The sequence below is a fragment of the Seriola lalandi genome, unplaced genomic scaffold (assembly GCF_002814215.2).
Source record: "Seriola lalandi dorsalis isolate HSWRI2012SDOR001 ecotype SW California unplaced genomic scaffold, Sedor1 jcf7180002054946, whole genome shotgun sequence".
NCBI classification, from domain to species: domain Eukaryota; kingdom Metazoa; phylum Chordata; class Actinopteri; order Carangiformes; family Carangidae; genus Seriola; species Seriola lalandi.
The window spans coordinates 1,360,315-1,375,961 of NW_019525497.1; the positions used below are offsets into that span (position 1 = coordinate 1,360,315).

The 15,647-nt window shown below is 39.7% G+C and overlaps 1 protein-coding gene across 1 annotated transcript in view; it reads right to left on the minus strand.

Annotated features, from left to right (window-relative positions):
* commd10 (COMM domain containing 10) overlaps positions 1 to 15,647 on the minus strand; it is a 55,079-nt gene that overhangs the window by 33,906 nt on the left and 5,526 nt on the right. Inside the window, exon 5 of the mRNA XM_023394199.2 lies at positions 14,395 to 14,505. Coding sequence (XP_023249967.1) covers positions 14,395 to 14,505 — 111 coding nt within the window. The remainder of the gene's footprint in view (positions 1 to 14,394; positions 14,506 to 15,647) is intronic.

The following is a 15,647-nucleotide window of genomic DNA, read 5'->3' on the forward strand; positions in this document are numbered from 1 at the left end:
GGGGGTAAGGGCCTATCAAATGATTTATATCAGTGATGGGTCCCCACAAAGACAAGTGTACTAGGGTGTGTGTGTGTGTGTGTGTGTGTGTGTGTGTGTGTGGGTGTGTCTGTGTGTGTGTGAGTATGAATATGACAACAACAGTAAAGGCAACCAAAGCCAGAGTAGATTTCCAGGGGTGTATGTATTTGGAGCGCTGTGGGCGACTCTGAAAAGCCTTCAGAACAAAAAAGAACAATTTCCCAGGATGCCACCTGATGTGTGTGCGTATGTGTCTACTGTATGTGTGTTTGTGTGTCCCTGTGTTTTCCACTGTGTATTTGTCAATTTACATTTACATGATTTTGGCTCAATTTATATACATTTATATCAATATGTATCATTTTCTGTTTTTGGATGTGTCTGCGTGTGTGTTTCTGCATTGTGTCTAGCATTCTCTCGTGTGTGTGTGTGTGTTCTGCCAAGTGCAACAAAGTGACATATCGGAGAAGCTTCCTGTATCTATAATTCATAGCACAAGCTCTAAACAAAGAACAGAGTGTTCGGCTCCCATCAGACAAACTACAGGGGAACTGACACGGTTGCTAAAGCTGCAAACAAAATATAGCTGGATAGCTAGGACCTGGAGCTAATAAGAGGTATTATAGACTGTGATAGTAGAAAAGAGCACACAGATTGACAGACAGGCAGATGACAGCCACACGTGGAATAAGGGATACTATTTTCTCTCTGTCTCTTTTTCTCTCCGCCTTGATGGATTTTCTCTGACCCACATTATCAGGAAACAGACAGGCAGACATGTGAACAGGTTTGAATATGACTCAGTGTGCTGTCTACACTGAAACAAAGGCTCTTTCAACACCGCCTGATATTTCTTTTGTCGTGATAGACACCTGTAATCATCCAATGCTCACTTGGAGGACAATCATGCAATATTTAGCAACTCGAGCTCCAGTTATTCTCAGAGGATGGATGCAAGATTTATACCTGTTGTCTGTTGAGGTTTGTCTCAGAGCTACATGGGAAGAATCTTGTCGCATTAGTCATACTCACCACTCATCATTGCTAAATAAAGTATCTTGTACCTTTTCTTTCAAACAAAAGGTTGGAGGTAATCATATATATTTTCATATAAATGAGCAGCCAGTCTGCTAAAGCACAAATGCTCGATATAACACAAAGACGGTTCAATGTATACAGTATAGTGCTGAAATGACTAGTGGATTAATAGACTGACAGAAAGTTAATCATCAGCAATTTTTTATACTCACTGGATTGTTTAAGTTATCTATCAAGCAGGAATTCCACATATCTGCTGCTTCCAACTTCTCCATAACATTGTAATATGAACCATTGTCCCTCAACTGGCCTTCAAAATTTATAAAACTCGACAATACAATAAAGGGAATTTTTCACTGTTTTCTGACATCTTCTAGACTTGAGGCTTGAAAAAGACCAGTTATTATGAACTGCTGTCCAACCACGTCTAAAGTAAATAGTGTTTATGGCTGTTCTGAATGGCAGGCACAAGACGACGTGTTCAAATGGGGAAATCTGCACACACTTTTAGGTAGTCCCCCCTGAATGGCCTCTATGGTGTTTCACTTGTTTTTGCACATGGAAAATGCCAGAACTTGGAACGTGACAACGATTTTGTATGGGGAGAGGAGGGTTTCAGACACTGATAGACGATCCAATAAGGACTTCGTTTGATGTGTACTATAACGCCTTTAATGATTAATTGAATATATAATCAACGGACTAATCAAAAGTGGAAATAATTTGGACTTGAATTGCTAAATCTAAAGCAAGTTCATGAAAGCATTTACAACTGTCTGACACTTTTTGCACTTTTAAAATAAAGTACACTTAATTCCTACATTTTCTTAAGGATACAGTTGCTGCTCATAATGTTGACAATGTGTCAGTTTCAGCATCATTTGACAGACATCATCACATTTTGTATAGTTGATGAAATCAATGGGACGTGCAATTGCTTCAATTTATTCAGTGCGTTGGGATGTTATGATGGTTCTATAGGACCTTCTTTACACCTGCTTCTGTGAGTCTCAGTTGCAGCACCTCCGTTACTGTGAGACATGTACATTCTGTATTAATTAAAATGCTACACATTGTTAATAGCAGGTGACATGTGTGGTGCTCTCAACACTCAAATTGTCAGGGGCCTTTGCTATCAATGTGATGCGTGCTCCAATTATCACAAAGACAAACGAGCCATGCCGATGGGGGTATATTCATTAAGATGTAAAGAAAAACAGAGTGGGGGAGAGAGTAAAAAGAGGTACGTCAAATATTGAAAAAACAGAAAGATGAGTGACTGCATAGATGGCAAGTTAATGACAGTGAGAAATGGGGTGGATGTGGCAATGATGGAGAGGGAAAAGTGGCTTTTCGTAAGTGATGGAAGGATCATTTCTTATCTATTCATATGTCACTGTGACTCATCCTTTAGAGCAGCCAAAAATAGCTTTCTCACAAACTGCAACACAGTATGTTACTCCTCTTATTCATTCTCTTCAACTCAAACAGTGAGCAACAATCAGGGGGATGTGCAACAGAAGGAAGAGGAATAGAGGGAAAGTTGTGAGTGTTCTGGTACACAGGTATAAAAATGTTAATGTGCTCAATGGAAAGAGAAATAATAATAAATAATAATAATAATAATATATGGTTCAGCATCAAGAAGTCATCGTGCTGATAATAAGAAAGCACTGCTGCAGCTTACAAGCACTTCTCCAAAACTGCAACTACAGGCTCAGGGAGGATTGTTAGCCAGGATTTGTCCACTATTGATTGCCGTGACCTGGTTTATGGTCTCCAAGCCCCCCCCCCCCCACAACACCATCCCGCTTTTAATAATAGAGAAACGTTTAAGCTGTTGTACCTCATACAGAAAATATTTCCACTCCAAATTCAATATCAGCTGCCATTGCTTCTGTTCTGTTTACACAGACCCCTACATATAAATATATAGTATATATACATGCCTCACGACAGCGATATCTTAAACAATAATCAAGCTGTTAGAAGTGTTGGTGAAAATCAGAGACAGGGACACTAGTCAAGAGATGGAGTATGAAGAGAGGCACAAGTAAAGAAAGAAACTGATGCAAAGAAATAGAAACAGACATGGAAATTGAATCACAGGCAGGGGGAGACAGAGGAAAATACTGATTTGAAGTTTTAAACAACATGTTTTAGTACAGTATATTCTATTTTGAATGGCATCTGACTACGAGAAAAGAAATGTCTGGAAATACTGCGGTGTTTTCACATTGTTTGTTCACACCTCCCACACCTCTTAGATGGAGAGTGCAAACATTGAAAGGAGACAAATCACATTAAGCACCTAAAAACTGCCAAACCCTGAATTGGAATGACTAGGGCTGGCAGTTTATTCGTGGGCAGAAGGAGCTCTGCCTCTGCAGACTATTTATCCAAGGCTTAATGTTTACAAGACTTTCAGCTCAACCCTCAAGCCTTTCAACTCATGAATTTAGGCCATGCCCACACCAATGAGGACACATCTGAAAAAGCCTAATAAAGCGGTGTAAAACAGGAAAAACAATACCAAAATATGTTTAAAATGTTCTTCTTCCCTCTCTGTTAGGTGAATAACAGTGGCAACAAAATGGTGCATTATGTCAACTACTGGTAAGGAGTGTGTTTAAAGTAACGGGCCTAATTGTTATTTTGATGTTATCTATGGTTGTTTTTTCCAGCAATAGCATTTAATGTATTTATGTGGAGTAATTCCCTCTCCAGTAGTTTTTATTGTTAGTACAAAGTCTGCCATGCCATTCCTGGATTCAAGTTGCCTTCACACAAACCAGATATCAGCCTCACTGTTTACTGTTCACTCTCCCACAGCCGTATCTGAGCTGTGTTAACTTACCACTAATGCAAACTGAACATTTCCTACTATTGTTGCTACACATTAAAAGCACTCAAGTGCTGAAACATGGGGCAGTCACAGGAAACACAATGTATTTGTCACAGAGGTTAGCGCTAACCGTGATCATTCATCAAAAATTCATTTTTGTTTTTGGTTGGTTTTTTTTTGGCATCGTATCAGTTTTCAATTTCGTACAGAGTAATGGAACAAGAAGTCGCAGCCACAGCGAGTTGCTAGATGAAGAGCTGCAGGCGACAGGCTGCACACCTCCAACTTCTCAGCAAGGTAAACAGCTTCTGGTACTGTGCTCTGTTGTGTGTTTAGCTAACGCGTGCAGAGCGCAGCATAAACCCAGATAACAGTTGCTCACGACCCATTACTAGCAAACTTTCTTATTTAACTACTGTTGCTCTTCAATTGTATCTCTTGTCAAAGTAACTGCTCAACGAGTGTTTTACTGTAGTAGTAGTGTACCACACATGGTGTTGTTACCAACAGTAACCACATGTTGTCACTAAAGGGTTACAGCTTTAAACTGAGAAACTATTTTGACTTACAGCACACAGCTGTATCTCCTCCACTGTCTTAGCAGAGTATAGTTTCACTCTTTTACCTTCTCTCTGCAATAACTAGTGTTTCAGTCACACTATACAGATGTCATTACCATATCGTCCTATTTCTGTTGACAGAAAAGTGCTTAAGTATTTAATACTGATGTGACTGAAACTAATGAATTCTACTCGTTAATCAAGGCTACACCAACCCCAGGGCTGCTGCATTGCAAACCTCAATCACGATGTCATATGTCAATTACAGAACCTGTATTTGAGACTACTTATTGACTAATGACACAAAAGATTACTGAAAGAGGTTTTTATCCACAGACAATTTAACTGATTCACCTTCTATTAACCTATAACCTATAAGCTGCAGATGATATTTTATCCCATTTACTGATCTAAAATTCATCCCTGGGTCTTTTTTAAACCCAAAATAGATCTTCATGTTTAAGAGCATCTAAATCTAGAAGCTTGATGCTGCAGAGCCAAAGAGAATGGAGACACTCAACAGCTAGAGCGCCAAGATAAACAAGCCAAGGAACACGAGCTGCGTGTGAGCCATAACAAGATGATTATGGTGGTGGCAGCTAGTTACCGCTGCCTGATATGGAGAGAGAGGGAAGGTGCCTTGTCATGTACCAGCCTCTTCTGCCAAGCCCATAAACTCAGGGCTTGGAAAAAATGTTCTAACTGAAGAACACTATGAGAAAGCTTTATTGGCTTGGCATTGAATGCATGATGTGAACTAATAATAGATATAACCACTTGAGAGTCGTGCTCTTTTTGCATATTGCACCCGGGCCTATAACAGGAACCAAAAAAAAAAAATAAAGTTTTACAAGTCAAAAATCAAATTTTTTTGCTCAAACTTCATGTTCACCTCTGAATCTGCTTATTACAACACAGTCTGAAAAAGCTGTGTCAAACCTTAATCTTCTAAATGTGTGTGGGGTGGCTTGAATAAAAGCCGAAGCTAGGCAACATCTTGTAGCTTGAGCCTTGACTAACCATCGGTGTGCCAGCTTCTGGGATAAGTGGCTCTCAACCTCTTCAGCCAAGACCCCCATTTTGAAACAGTATGCATTTTAATGTATTAGGTTGGCAAAATGTTGGAGTGGGGGGGGTCATAGGCAACTGAGCTGTGTGTGGGTTTGTGTCTATGTGTGTGTGTGTGTGTGTGTGTGTTTGTGTGTGTGTGTGTAAAGAGCACAAGACAAGTGACGGCTGCTATTCACAACTGTAAGGCCTGAGCTAGAAGATTGCCAAGGCACCCAGCCTATGCCCCCATGGTATGTAGACACTGTCGTTCTCATACACAAGGAGAGGGGGGAGGACATAAATGAGTGTGTGTGTGTGTGTGTGTGTGTGTGTGAGAGAGAGAGAGGGAGCGTTAGAGAAAGTTTTCGGTACAACTTGCAAGAGACAACATCAGCTGTCCCCCTAATAAAGCAAAAATATTTCATCACTAACCAACAACTCAAATCCCGACGTAAATATGGTGTTATCAACAAATATGCAGCATTTGTGATAAGAGACAATTACATTTTCCCTTTCTTGGCAGCGCTCCTCAGTTCATGCCTAAATAAGACATCAGTGCCCTGAGCAGTGTTGGAACTAAAATTAAGTGCCAAAAGTTGGCTTTAAATGTCTGGTCAGATTTGCAGTCCCGTTTACTTATTCTTTAATCACATTTACTAGGATTTAAAACATAATTTTGTAATTTTTTGATTTTTTTCATGGAAAAATTATAGTATGGCAGCTTGTGTTTAGACATATTTAATTTGAGAAGTTTAATTCCTTCTGTTAAATGAAAAAAGTAGTTTTGTAGAAAATCATGGCTTTATTTCTTGCAATAAAGCCTTGTCTACACAGGAGGTTTCAACTGTGCTTTTCTTTTGTCCATCTCACATGCATCTGATGGAGCAGATACACTTCTATTTTAATGAACAAGGGCACAATATTTGTTGCTGCTCTCATGCTTGAAGCTCATAGCCGAATTGTATTTTTACACTTCAAGACCATTTTCTTCGGTTTTATGTGCATAACCACAGTGATTGTGTATTCTGCTCTGAGCGCTGCCAAAACTCAGGAGACCTACACTCAGAACTGTGCCTGAACGAATCCTGTGTAGACACTGAGGCTGAAGCTGCTGCTCTGCTAGGTTTCTCCTTTCACAACGCTGCCTGTGCAAACGTGGTAACGAAAGATGCAATGAAACGTATCGGAAGGTATCAGCACCAAAATTCAGCTATTGCACCTGCATTGCTATCAAAACATCTCAAGTGATTCCCATCCCTCTACCAAATACACTACCTGCCACTCTGAACCTGTTTTCTAAAGCAATACTTTAACCTTTCAACAAAACAGTCAAATGCCAGTGCAACATCAAAGAGGTTGGGTGTTCTGTAAGACACTGGTGACGATTTGTTGATACAGGCGGAGGAAGCACTCTGTGCCCTATCACTGCATGTCGGATGACAACAGTGCCAGGCTCCAACCCACTCATTATAATCATTATTTCAAGGAAGGGAAGAGGCCTATGGCTCATATCCTTTCATTGCCATTATATCCTGTCACAGCGAGATGCAAGCAGACAAAGACAACTGTTGTCAACATGAGTCGAGCACAATTCAGAAAAGAAAAAAGAATGCTACAACAATTAAAGAAACTGAAACCACATGAATTAATACCCGAGCCGGTTCATGATGCGATAATGTATCTGAATTATTACAGATATTTGGCATTTTCATAAAAGACCCTAGCCTTTTTACCTCGTGTATGCTTATCAGCCAACTTTCACTGGAATGAATGGATGTGATTTGGCTCTGTGCTTCTGCAATCAGTGCGTCTTGTTTAAACTGAAATAGATTTCTCACCCTGGCATAGTTCAGCCAAGAGGCAGAGGAGCCTCTCTAAAATAAACTCCAACAAAAAACTGAAATGAATAACGAAAAAAAAGAAAATGCACATGCACATCTGAATATCTCAGTGTTAAGCACTCTTTTACCATTGCTACCGGCTATGGTAAAATGGCACCACATTATCAGGGGATTAATGATTATTTCACAAACTGGGTGTGAAACAAAACAGGCTGAATAATGAGAGAGAAATAAAAGCTGATCACAGGAGTGGGAGATGTGAGAATAAAAGAGGGATGTTAAATCAATGAGATTTAAATGGGAGTTGCAGTTGGATTTGTGGGGTTGATGGCTTCCCTATCTGGGTGTCAAGCATGTACCGTGGGTGTGCTAAACAACATCCAAACATCCCCAAATCCCCAAGGCGCCTTTTGAGAGGCAAAAGAATCTGGGAAAGAGACTGGCAGAGGAAAACAGAAGTGGAGGTTAGGGGGGAGGTGGGGTGGGTGGAAGAAGGAGATATAGAGAGTGTGTAATAGGGAGAGAGAATCAATGGGTACCCTAGGAGCTAATAAAAGCCATGACATCATCGTATGGCAAGGAGCAAGGAGTGGGGTGGTGAGGAGTTTGGGGGGAGAGAGAAGGAGAACGGAGAGACGAGAGCACCCACAGTCACCCATTCTGCCTCTCGGGGCCCATCCTCTGGAATGGATAAGAGCCGAACAATGTGCTCTCAATGAATGGGATCCCAAATCCCAGAGAAGAAAAACAAATCACCAGTGGGAAAGGGGGAGGGCGAGGGAGAGATGGAGAAAGAGAAAGAAGAGAGATGGAGAGAGAAAGGGAGACCCTTAAAAAGATGTGCACACAAAGCAACAAAGCATCTTGGGACATGTAGAGCAAGGCAAGTAGAGATTGAGACAAAGCTGCCTTTGTCCTTCCTGGCTGGTGGGTGGCTTGGTGTGAAGGATTTGAACGTGGTAGCATTTACATTAGAGCTCTCCAATATATTGATCGGGCCATGTAATCCCTCAAATTATAAAGGAAAAGGTTGGATCTACTCTGGGTGTGTTGTTAGTTGGGTCTACATGACAACAGCATGTGGGAGGCAGGATCTCGCCAGGGGAAGCTTTTGAGTTGCGTTCAAAGTGTGGCCTGTTGCTCGTGATGACGGTTTGATGGAGACACGTGAGGCAGGGAGGGATGTTCAAGGAGCCTCTGATCACAGCACCTCCTCGCAGGAGTCAAAATGGGATGTTTAATTGCATTCCCCATCACACGGTGTTAATAAATAAAGTCACAGCCTTTACTGGGAGTGTACAATATGTGTGTGTGTGAGTGCGAGCGTGTTTTCATGCAAGTGTGAGTTGTTGGTGTGCTTTCAAACAAAGAGCTTCCGTTCCTCCGTGATTACAGCACTGGCGCTGAAAGCCAGAACAGAGAATATAAATTAGAATCACAAGAAGAAAAGTCTTTCATGTCTGATGCTTTGATAACAAAAACAAGCAGGTTTCCACAAAGTTGGCTTATAATCTGGAGCTAGCTGGGGACAACTTGACACAAAAATTTCAAACAACAAATGGAAGATTCACTCATGAATAAGTCCCAAATAAAAGAAAGGGAAGTGAGAACTGCATTATGACATTTATTTTTGGGATTAATAAAAAAGGAAAGTGCTAGAAGAAGAAAAAGCAGAGTGTCTGCTGAGGTAGAATAATGCAAATGTGAAGGAGTCAAAAATGTTGCTACAGTTGATCTGGCAGAAAAATGATCTTTCTGACAATTCAGAAGTACTTGTGTATGAATGAGCACATTTAACAGTAGGGATTCTATGATGCTTACAGACACCCCTATTAAAATTTGAGACAAGATACAGATGGAGCTATTCTTTAAGTCCCACATATATTGAAAACGGAACTACTTTGGCATCATATCCACCAAGAGCAACTGTAGAAAAATAAAGTTATTTTCTCTTTTCAGGAGCTACAAGAAAATGGACAGTTCACAAAATGCAGTTTTGAGTTTCAATATATTGATTTGGTTGTAAGTGTGATATTCAACAAAGAGTTGTGTGCAGTTAAGATGCCTTTCAGTTTTATTTGGATTGAAAAGGAAAACATTCTGCTCGGCAAATGGAAGACCAGACAATAACCAAGCCTCTCAGTCAAAATCCATTAGTAAACTGAAATAAGCTAAACACTGTATCTCCACCAGCTCAGAGGTGCTGACCCTGATCTCTAACCTCTGATCTCCCTGTGGAAGGAGTGGGCAAGGCAGCAACTTGTATTTACTTTAATTACTGAATTTTTGAACAATCAATTCATTGATCAGTCCACAAAACACCAAAAACTGTGAAAAATGCTCATTACAATTTTCCAGAGCCCAAAGTGACATCTTCAACTAACAGTCCAAAACCTGCACATATTTAATTTAAATGATAGAAACAGGCAAAAACGGCAAATCCAAAAACAGCAAATATTTGGAATTTTAGGTTAATACCTTTTACCTAAACAATCATTTGATTATTAAAACTTTCATTTTCTGTCAACCAACAAATCAGCTGATAAACTAGTCATTTCAGCACTAGGGTGAAGACTGGTTATGAAACAAGTACTTGGATATTGTTATTTCAATCAAAAGTCAACAAAGCCAAAGCCAAAGTAAAGTGGAGATTCTGGGAGAAAATTGACCTTGCTCACAAATGTAATTGAATGTTCGGGGGCCATTGGAGGAACATAAGAGAAATCTGTTGGGTTTTGTCGTAAAGTACCTTAAAGCTGCATTAAGTAATTTTTTCCCCCCTTTTGCGGTTTGAAACTCAAAAGAACTTTAGCTTTATCAATTCTCATCAAGTCTGTCTGAAGCTATCAGCTAAAGATATCCTTTGAAGTCTGAGCCAGCATGTAGAAGCGACATTAGCTCACTAGCTCTTACCCCGTGCCTTTGTGGGCTAGTATGCCCACAATAAATATTGAAATCGACGGTGGCTGCCTTGCAAGTGGATGTTCTGTATTATAAATGTCACCCTACCCTTGGTCAGTGGAGCAGTGGCTCATTCTAATGCCACAGGACAGACACAGAGAACGAGAGAGCGAGACACCACGACTAGCAAGGGAATTCAACTTTCAGACTCATTAAAGCGACACCAGAGTGTCTTCTTGCATGTTTATGAATAAAAGGGCAAATGGATACAATGAAAAAAGAGGGACAAAATGATAGTGAGGGACACAAGAGGAGCGAACAGAGAGAGAGAGAGAGCGAGAGAGAGAGAGAAAGAAACAAAACCAGCCCTCTGTTTCAGTCTGTCTCTGTTTTGGAGTAAACCATTATTGTTTTGCTAAATCAGTGGTGCCCACCCTGGGGTCCTTAACAAGATCAGAGAGAAAAACAAAAACATTTTTTGGCCCTTATTTATTAGGACATCTGTGTGCTTTTTTTCTTAAAATAAAATTACCGATAGTTTGACCTACTCGGGCATCGGGAACTTAAATCTACAGAACTAATCAATTTGCCTGAATTTTTATCAGTTTCTTTTGTGCATAATCCTTGTGCATGAAAGAAACTGTACTTTGAGGGTCTCCTGAGCACAAAACCCTAAGCAAGAAAAATTTTGTGGAAAGGAGACATGCACTCCAACAGTCAAGAGAGGATGCACACACAGACCAGGTACTGGGCAGAAAGCCACTTGTTTGCTTTTTCTGTTGCTTCTCTTCAAACACAACTTCATCCCACAAAGACCAAATCTCTGCAGACAGCACACCTCAGAATTAAAACAGGTAGATTGTGTAATTAATATTTAAAGGTCTGTGCAGTTGGAAAAGAGCGAAACGTGGTCATCTGTAGTGTAGATAGTGTACTTGGCAGATAAAAACCCAGATACCTGGTGCTTTTTTGTGTGTTGATGAATGGGAAACTTTGCAAACCATTAATAACTGCCTGATGTAACGTGACATCCCATACATACTATTATTATTTCCGCTTCTACATATACTGAAATTCAATACTGGCATTACTCCACACTTCGTATGTCCCACAGTGAATCGCAAGAGAAATTTAAACAAATCCCCCACTCTCCTCAGCATGTTTCATCTTTGCTGTCACCGCCCCATCCATCTCTTCATTTCCATACTATCCCAATGTCATCTTCTTGTTGTCATTCTACTGTTTTCCTCATCTTCTTTTGTATGTTTTTCGTCCTTCCTATCACCTTCCTCTGCATCCTTATCTTCTTCCTTCTGTCCCGTGGTCAGATCCTCATTCTTTTCTATTTTTTTTTTTCCTTCTGACAGCAGATCACTTAAGTCTTTTTCTGTCTCAGCTGCTTCTCCTCTGGGATAACAAACAAGCTATGCAACAGGTCTCGTGTCATACCTACACTGAATGAGGCCATTTCCACTCGTCCTTATGAGGATAAAGCAGAGATGTAACTCTTGAAACACTAAGGGGTGGGTATGAGAGCATTTACCTGTGCGAAGATGTACTGCAATGCTTCTGCAGTACATCAACTTTACACCGAACTGAACTCAATACAAATTCATTTTAGGGAAACAGCAGCTTCCCTGGGCAGGATGACTGCTGCATGGAACAGTGATCTATAATTTCAATATATGCTCTTGGTCACACACTTTGGAGGCAGAGGGGGAATTATTAGCAAATAAATCCCCAATAATAAATAATTCCATGAAAATAATATCCTAATATCCCAAAAAGCAGTTCACTCGTTTCTCTAAATATGTGTTTCAACATCTGCTCCATTATACTGTAGATATACTGTATGTCACATATTGTTCAGTGAAGGAAAATGTGAAGCTCCTTGGCAGCCCTCCTCCTCCTCCTCCTCCTCCTCCTCCTCCTCAGGGAGAGTGCTAATGAAGCAGGAGGCTGGTCAGATGGGAGAGTCTCTAACTCTCCATTTGGGTTCCAAGCAATCAATAATATACAGACGGCCACCCTCGCCTTCCTCTCCTTCTCTTTCATTTTCTTTCCTTTATCCTCTTCATCTTCATTATTTTACTCCCTATGTCCTTTTTTTTATTTGTTTTCAGCTCCTCTCCTTTATATCCTTATATCCCTCCTGCTCTCCGCCTGTCCTCTGTTACCTTTAATCCTCTAATTTCTCCTATTTGCAGCTTTTCCTTCCCCTCTCTTTTAGACAGTTAGTAGTGAGTGTGTTATAAATCTGCTCTGTAATTAGTGTGACAATTGCAGCTGAATTTCATTTCTACTCACAACTAATTTACTTCTCAGTCATCGCAGTGTTTTGACATTCCAGAAGTTGCACTGAGCTATTCTCAGTGAGTTTGTAAGAAAACAAACTTACTATAATCAGGAAACAATGATGGATGGAAATTTGAAAAAAATAAAGGACACAACATGCTCACTCAAACTGCCTTAATACAAAGTTAAACAAGGTATCCTATCCATCGCTCAGATACTTCACTGCGCCCGAGGGATGCTTTCCAACCTGTGAGACAACATTGCCCCCTGCAGTTCACCAGAAGATGTGCACCTCAGTAATATTCACTGAAGTTGATCTCTCCACACTTTTAACCAGCCTTGTTTTAGCCCCCCAGCTATCTCCTCCCACAAGGGGAATTGTGTAAGTGGATTTAAATAAATTAATGCCCCTTTTGCTAGCCTCGGGAAAACACAGCAGAAAATAGTCCAAAACAAAAAAATTTCTTCTGCTGTTGCATTCACAAAGATAAAGAAAAACATATATATTTTCTAGTTTACGCCTATAGGCCCAAATTTGAGACGGCAGCAATTTGAATATGTCATGCTTAATTCCACGTTTAGGCTGAACCGGCATTCTCTAGGGACTGAATACAAAGCAGCGTGCAAGAAAGACACTTGACTAGTCAGCTGGAACAACACTATCCAGGCTTGGGGGATAATCAGTCCCACCATTTTGCGACAAAAACTGCTTTAAAAGAAACCAGACAAATGCCTGAATGTTATAACTAAAAAAAAAAAATCAGTATCCAGGCCAACAAACAGCAGTCCTGTGTAGCATTTAAAATCTGTGGAATACATTTCATATATTTGTCAAAACATCAGCAGCACTTGATCTTATCTCGCCAACTATGTGCTCATGTTTAAGTTTGTAAGAAGACTCAAAAGTCTAGATAAAATATTTCAAACAAATCACATACTTGGTGGTGGTTGAAAATCATTGAATGTGAAAACAGAAACATATTTGTGAGTTCTCACTCCTTCTGCTACAGCTACAGAGCAATCCTTCTCCCAGTGGAAAAGTGAGAAATGAGTGAGGGAGGCACATGAGGTCTTGGCTATTAGAGTAACTACATAGCATTAGTTAACTGGAACCCAAACAAACTCTACTGAGTACAAATGAATGGAAAAAGGGAAATGCTAAACTGGAAAATCAAAAGTCAAAACCATGTTTGTATCATGTTTGTAAACGTTTTCCTTTACAAATGCAAATATTCAGGGCTCTGCCTCATTAGGATGCTGCACCAAAATCCTTTATGTAATACTTTGTTTTGAATTGACACTAATTTCTAAATGGAAAGGTTGAGTATTAAGAAAATAAATAAGGAAACCGTGACTAATCTTCAATAATTGCCTCAATAAGGTAGACATGTAGACTAAATCTAAAACATATTGTAAACAAGCCCGGATACTGTGCATAAATGGATACAGTTCAATGCTAGTTACAACAAGACCCTCCAATAAATGCACATACTGTCCAATCCTAGCTACAGAGTGAGTCTCTCAAGAGAACAAAAAAACCCTGGAGGTTTAAGATAACAAGCTCCCTGATCTCTGGTCTTTACACTACAGTTACTCCGGAGCCAGATGTACGTCTACCTCTGGGTCAAGACAGACACCAGTGGGATTACCATCTATTAGCAAAGAAAGAGCGACAGATTGGAGATGCTTCTCATTTGGCATAAACACAGAAGAGGCCTCTCATTACAGTGGATAGTACCGATTTCCTTCGTAGTGAATGTGTTCACATTAGATAAGTGAAGGTATAAGAGACACAGAGCACATGAGAAGTATGTGTATGCATACTGTACGTGTGTGTTCATACCTCAGATTCTTCATTGTGGAGCCCCAGCTGGAGGACAGCACTGGGAGATTTCAGTCTGGCTTGGCTGGACTGGGCCATCTGCAGGTTCAACTGCCAACCGACATACTCCAGCTGAAACACAAATTATGCCAAATTTACTTGAATATTAGCATAGTTGTAATAAAGCCTCACTTTTAATAGTATAAAATGCCCTAGACACAATTACAAAAAGTCAAAGGTAACACTTTCCCCACAATACAGCAGTGGAAGCAAAGTTTCTAAAGAAAAATTTATATTTGTGTATATTTATGAATATATTGATATTTAATTAGTCCTTTTTCCTCATTCTGCTCTCACTATTTGAACCTTTCATTGTTCCTTGATAGGTGGTATATTTATCAGCATTATTATAATATAATAATTATAAATAGAAATGTAGATAGAGACCACTGCAATTCAAACTGTTAAAAATAATTTTAAAATGTGTTTGACCTTTCCTCCATAACTCAGAGACTTTTCTACAACATCTCTAAATGTGAAAAAGGCCCAGCTGATGTTAAAGTCAGGCAAAAAACCTTGTAGTGCCTCCAAACACCAATCTCACCAATTCACTGCCTGCCTGGCTGATTTACTGGGAGATACCTCATCAGTCAGCTGTAGCAGTGTGATAGATTAGCAGCACTGAGTCAAGGCAGGGCAGTTAAGTGTTTTATGATGCAGAGAGAGGCCATAATAATAAACCATGTGTGACTTATTGGGTCTGGATGCTTCCGCAGCATCAGACGACAGGTGTGAGGTGGGGAAGGGCTGGGCCACATTATTCACAACGGGAACAACATCCACATTAGCATGAATAAACATCACAACTCTATAATGTGTTAGTTATTTTTACTTTCACCATATGCAAATGAGTACATTGTTTTTTTTTTTTAAATCAATCAATAAAATCAATTAATTGAAATAAATATATATACTATATTTTAATATTATTTAATATATAAATGACTGAATAAATGACTCCGTAAGCAACAGTGTTAATCACAGGAACAACTGTTGACCACAAAATCCATTTGTGTTGCAAAAGAGTCTCAAACGTCAGACACAAGTTCATCCTAATCCACATTTAACAATCTGTAAATAAGTGCAAAAAAAAACAACTTTATTTCTAGACACTTATGTGCACAAGAAAATCAATGAACTTGAAATTGGAAATATTTGTGCATTGTGCACAACATATATTACTCACTATTTGTAATACACATTTGTAAACATTA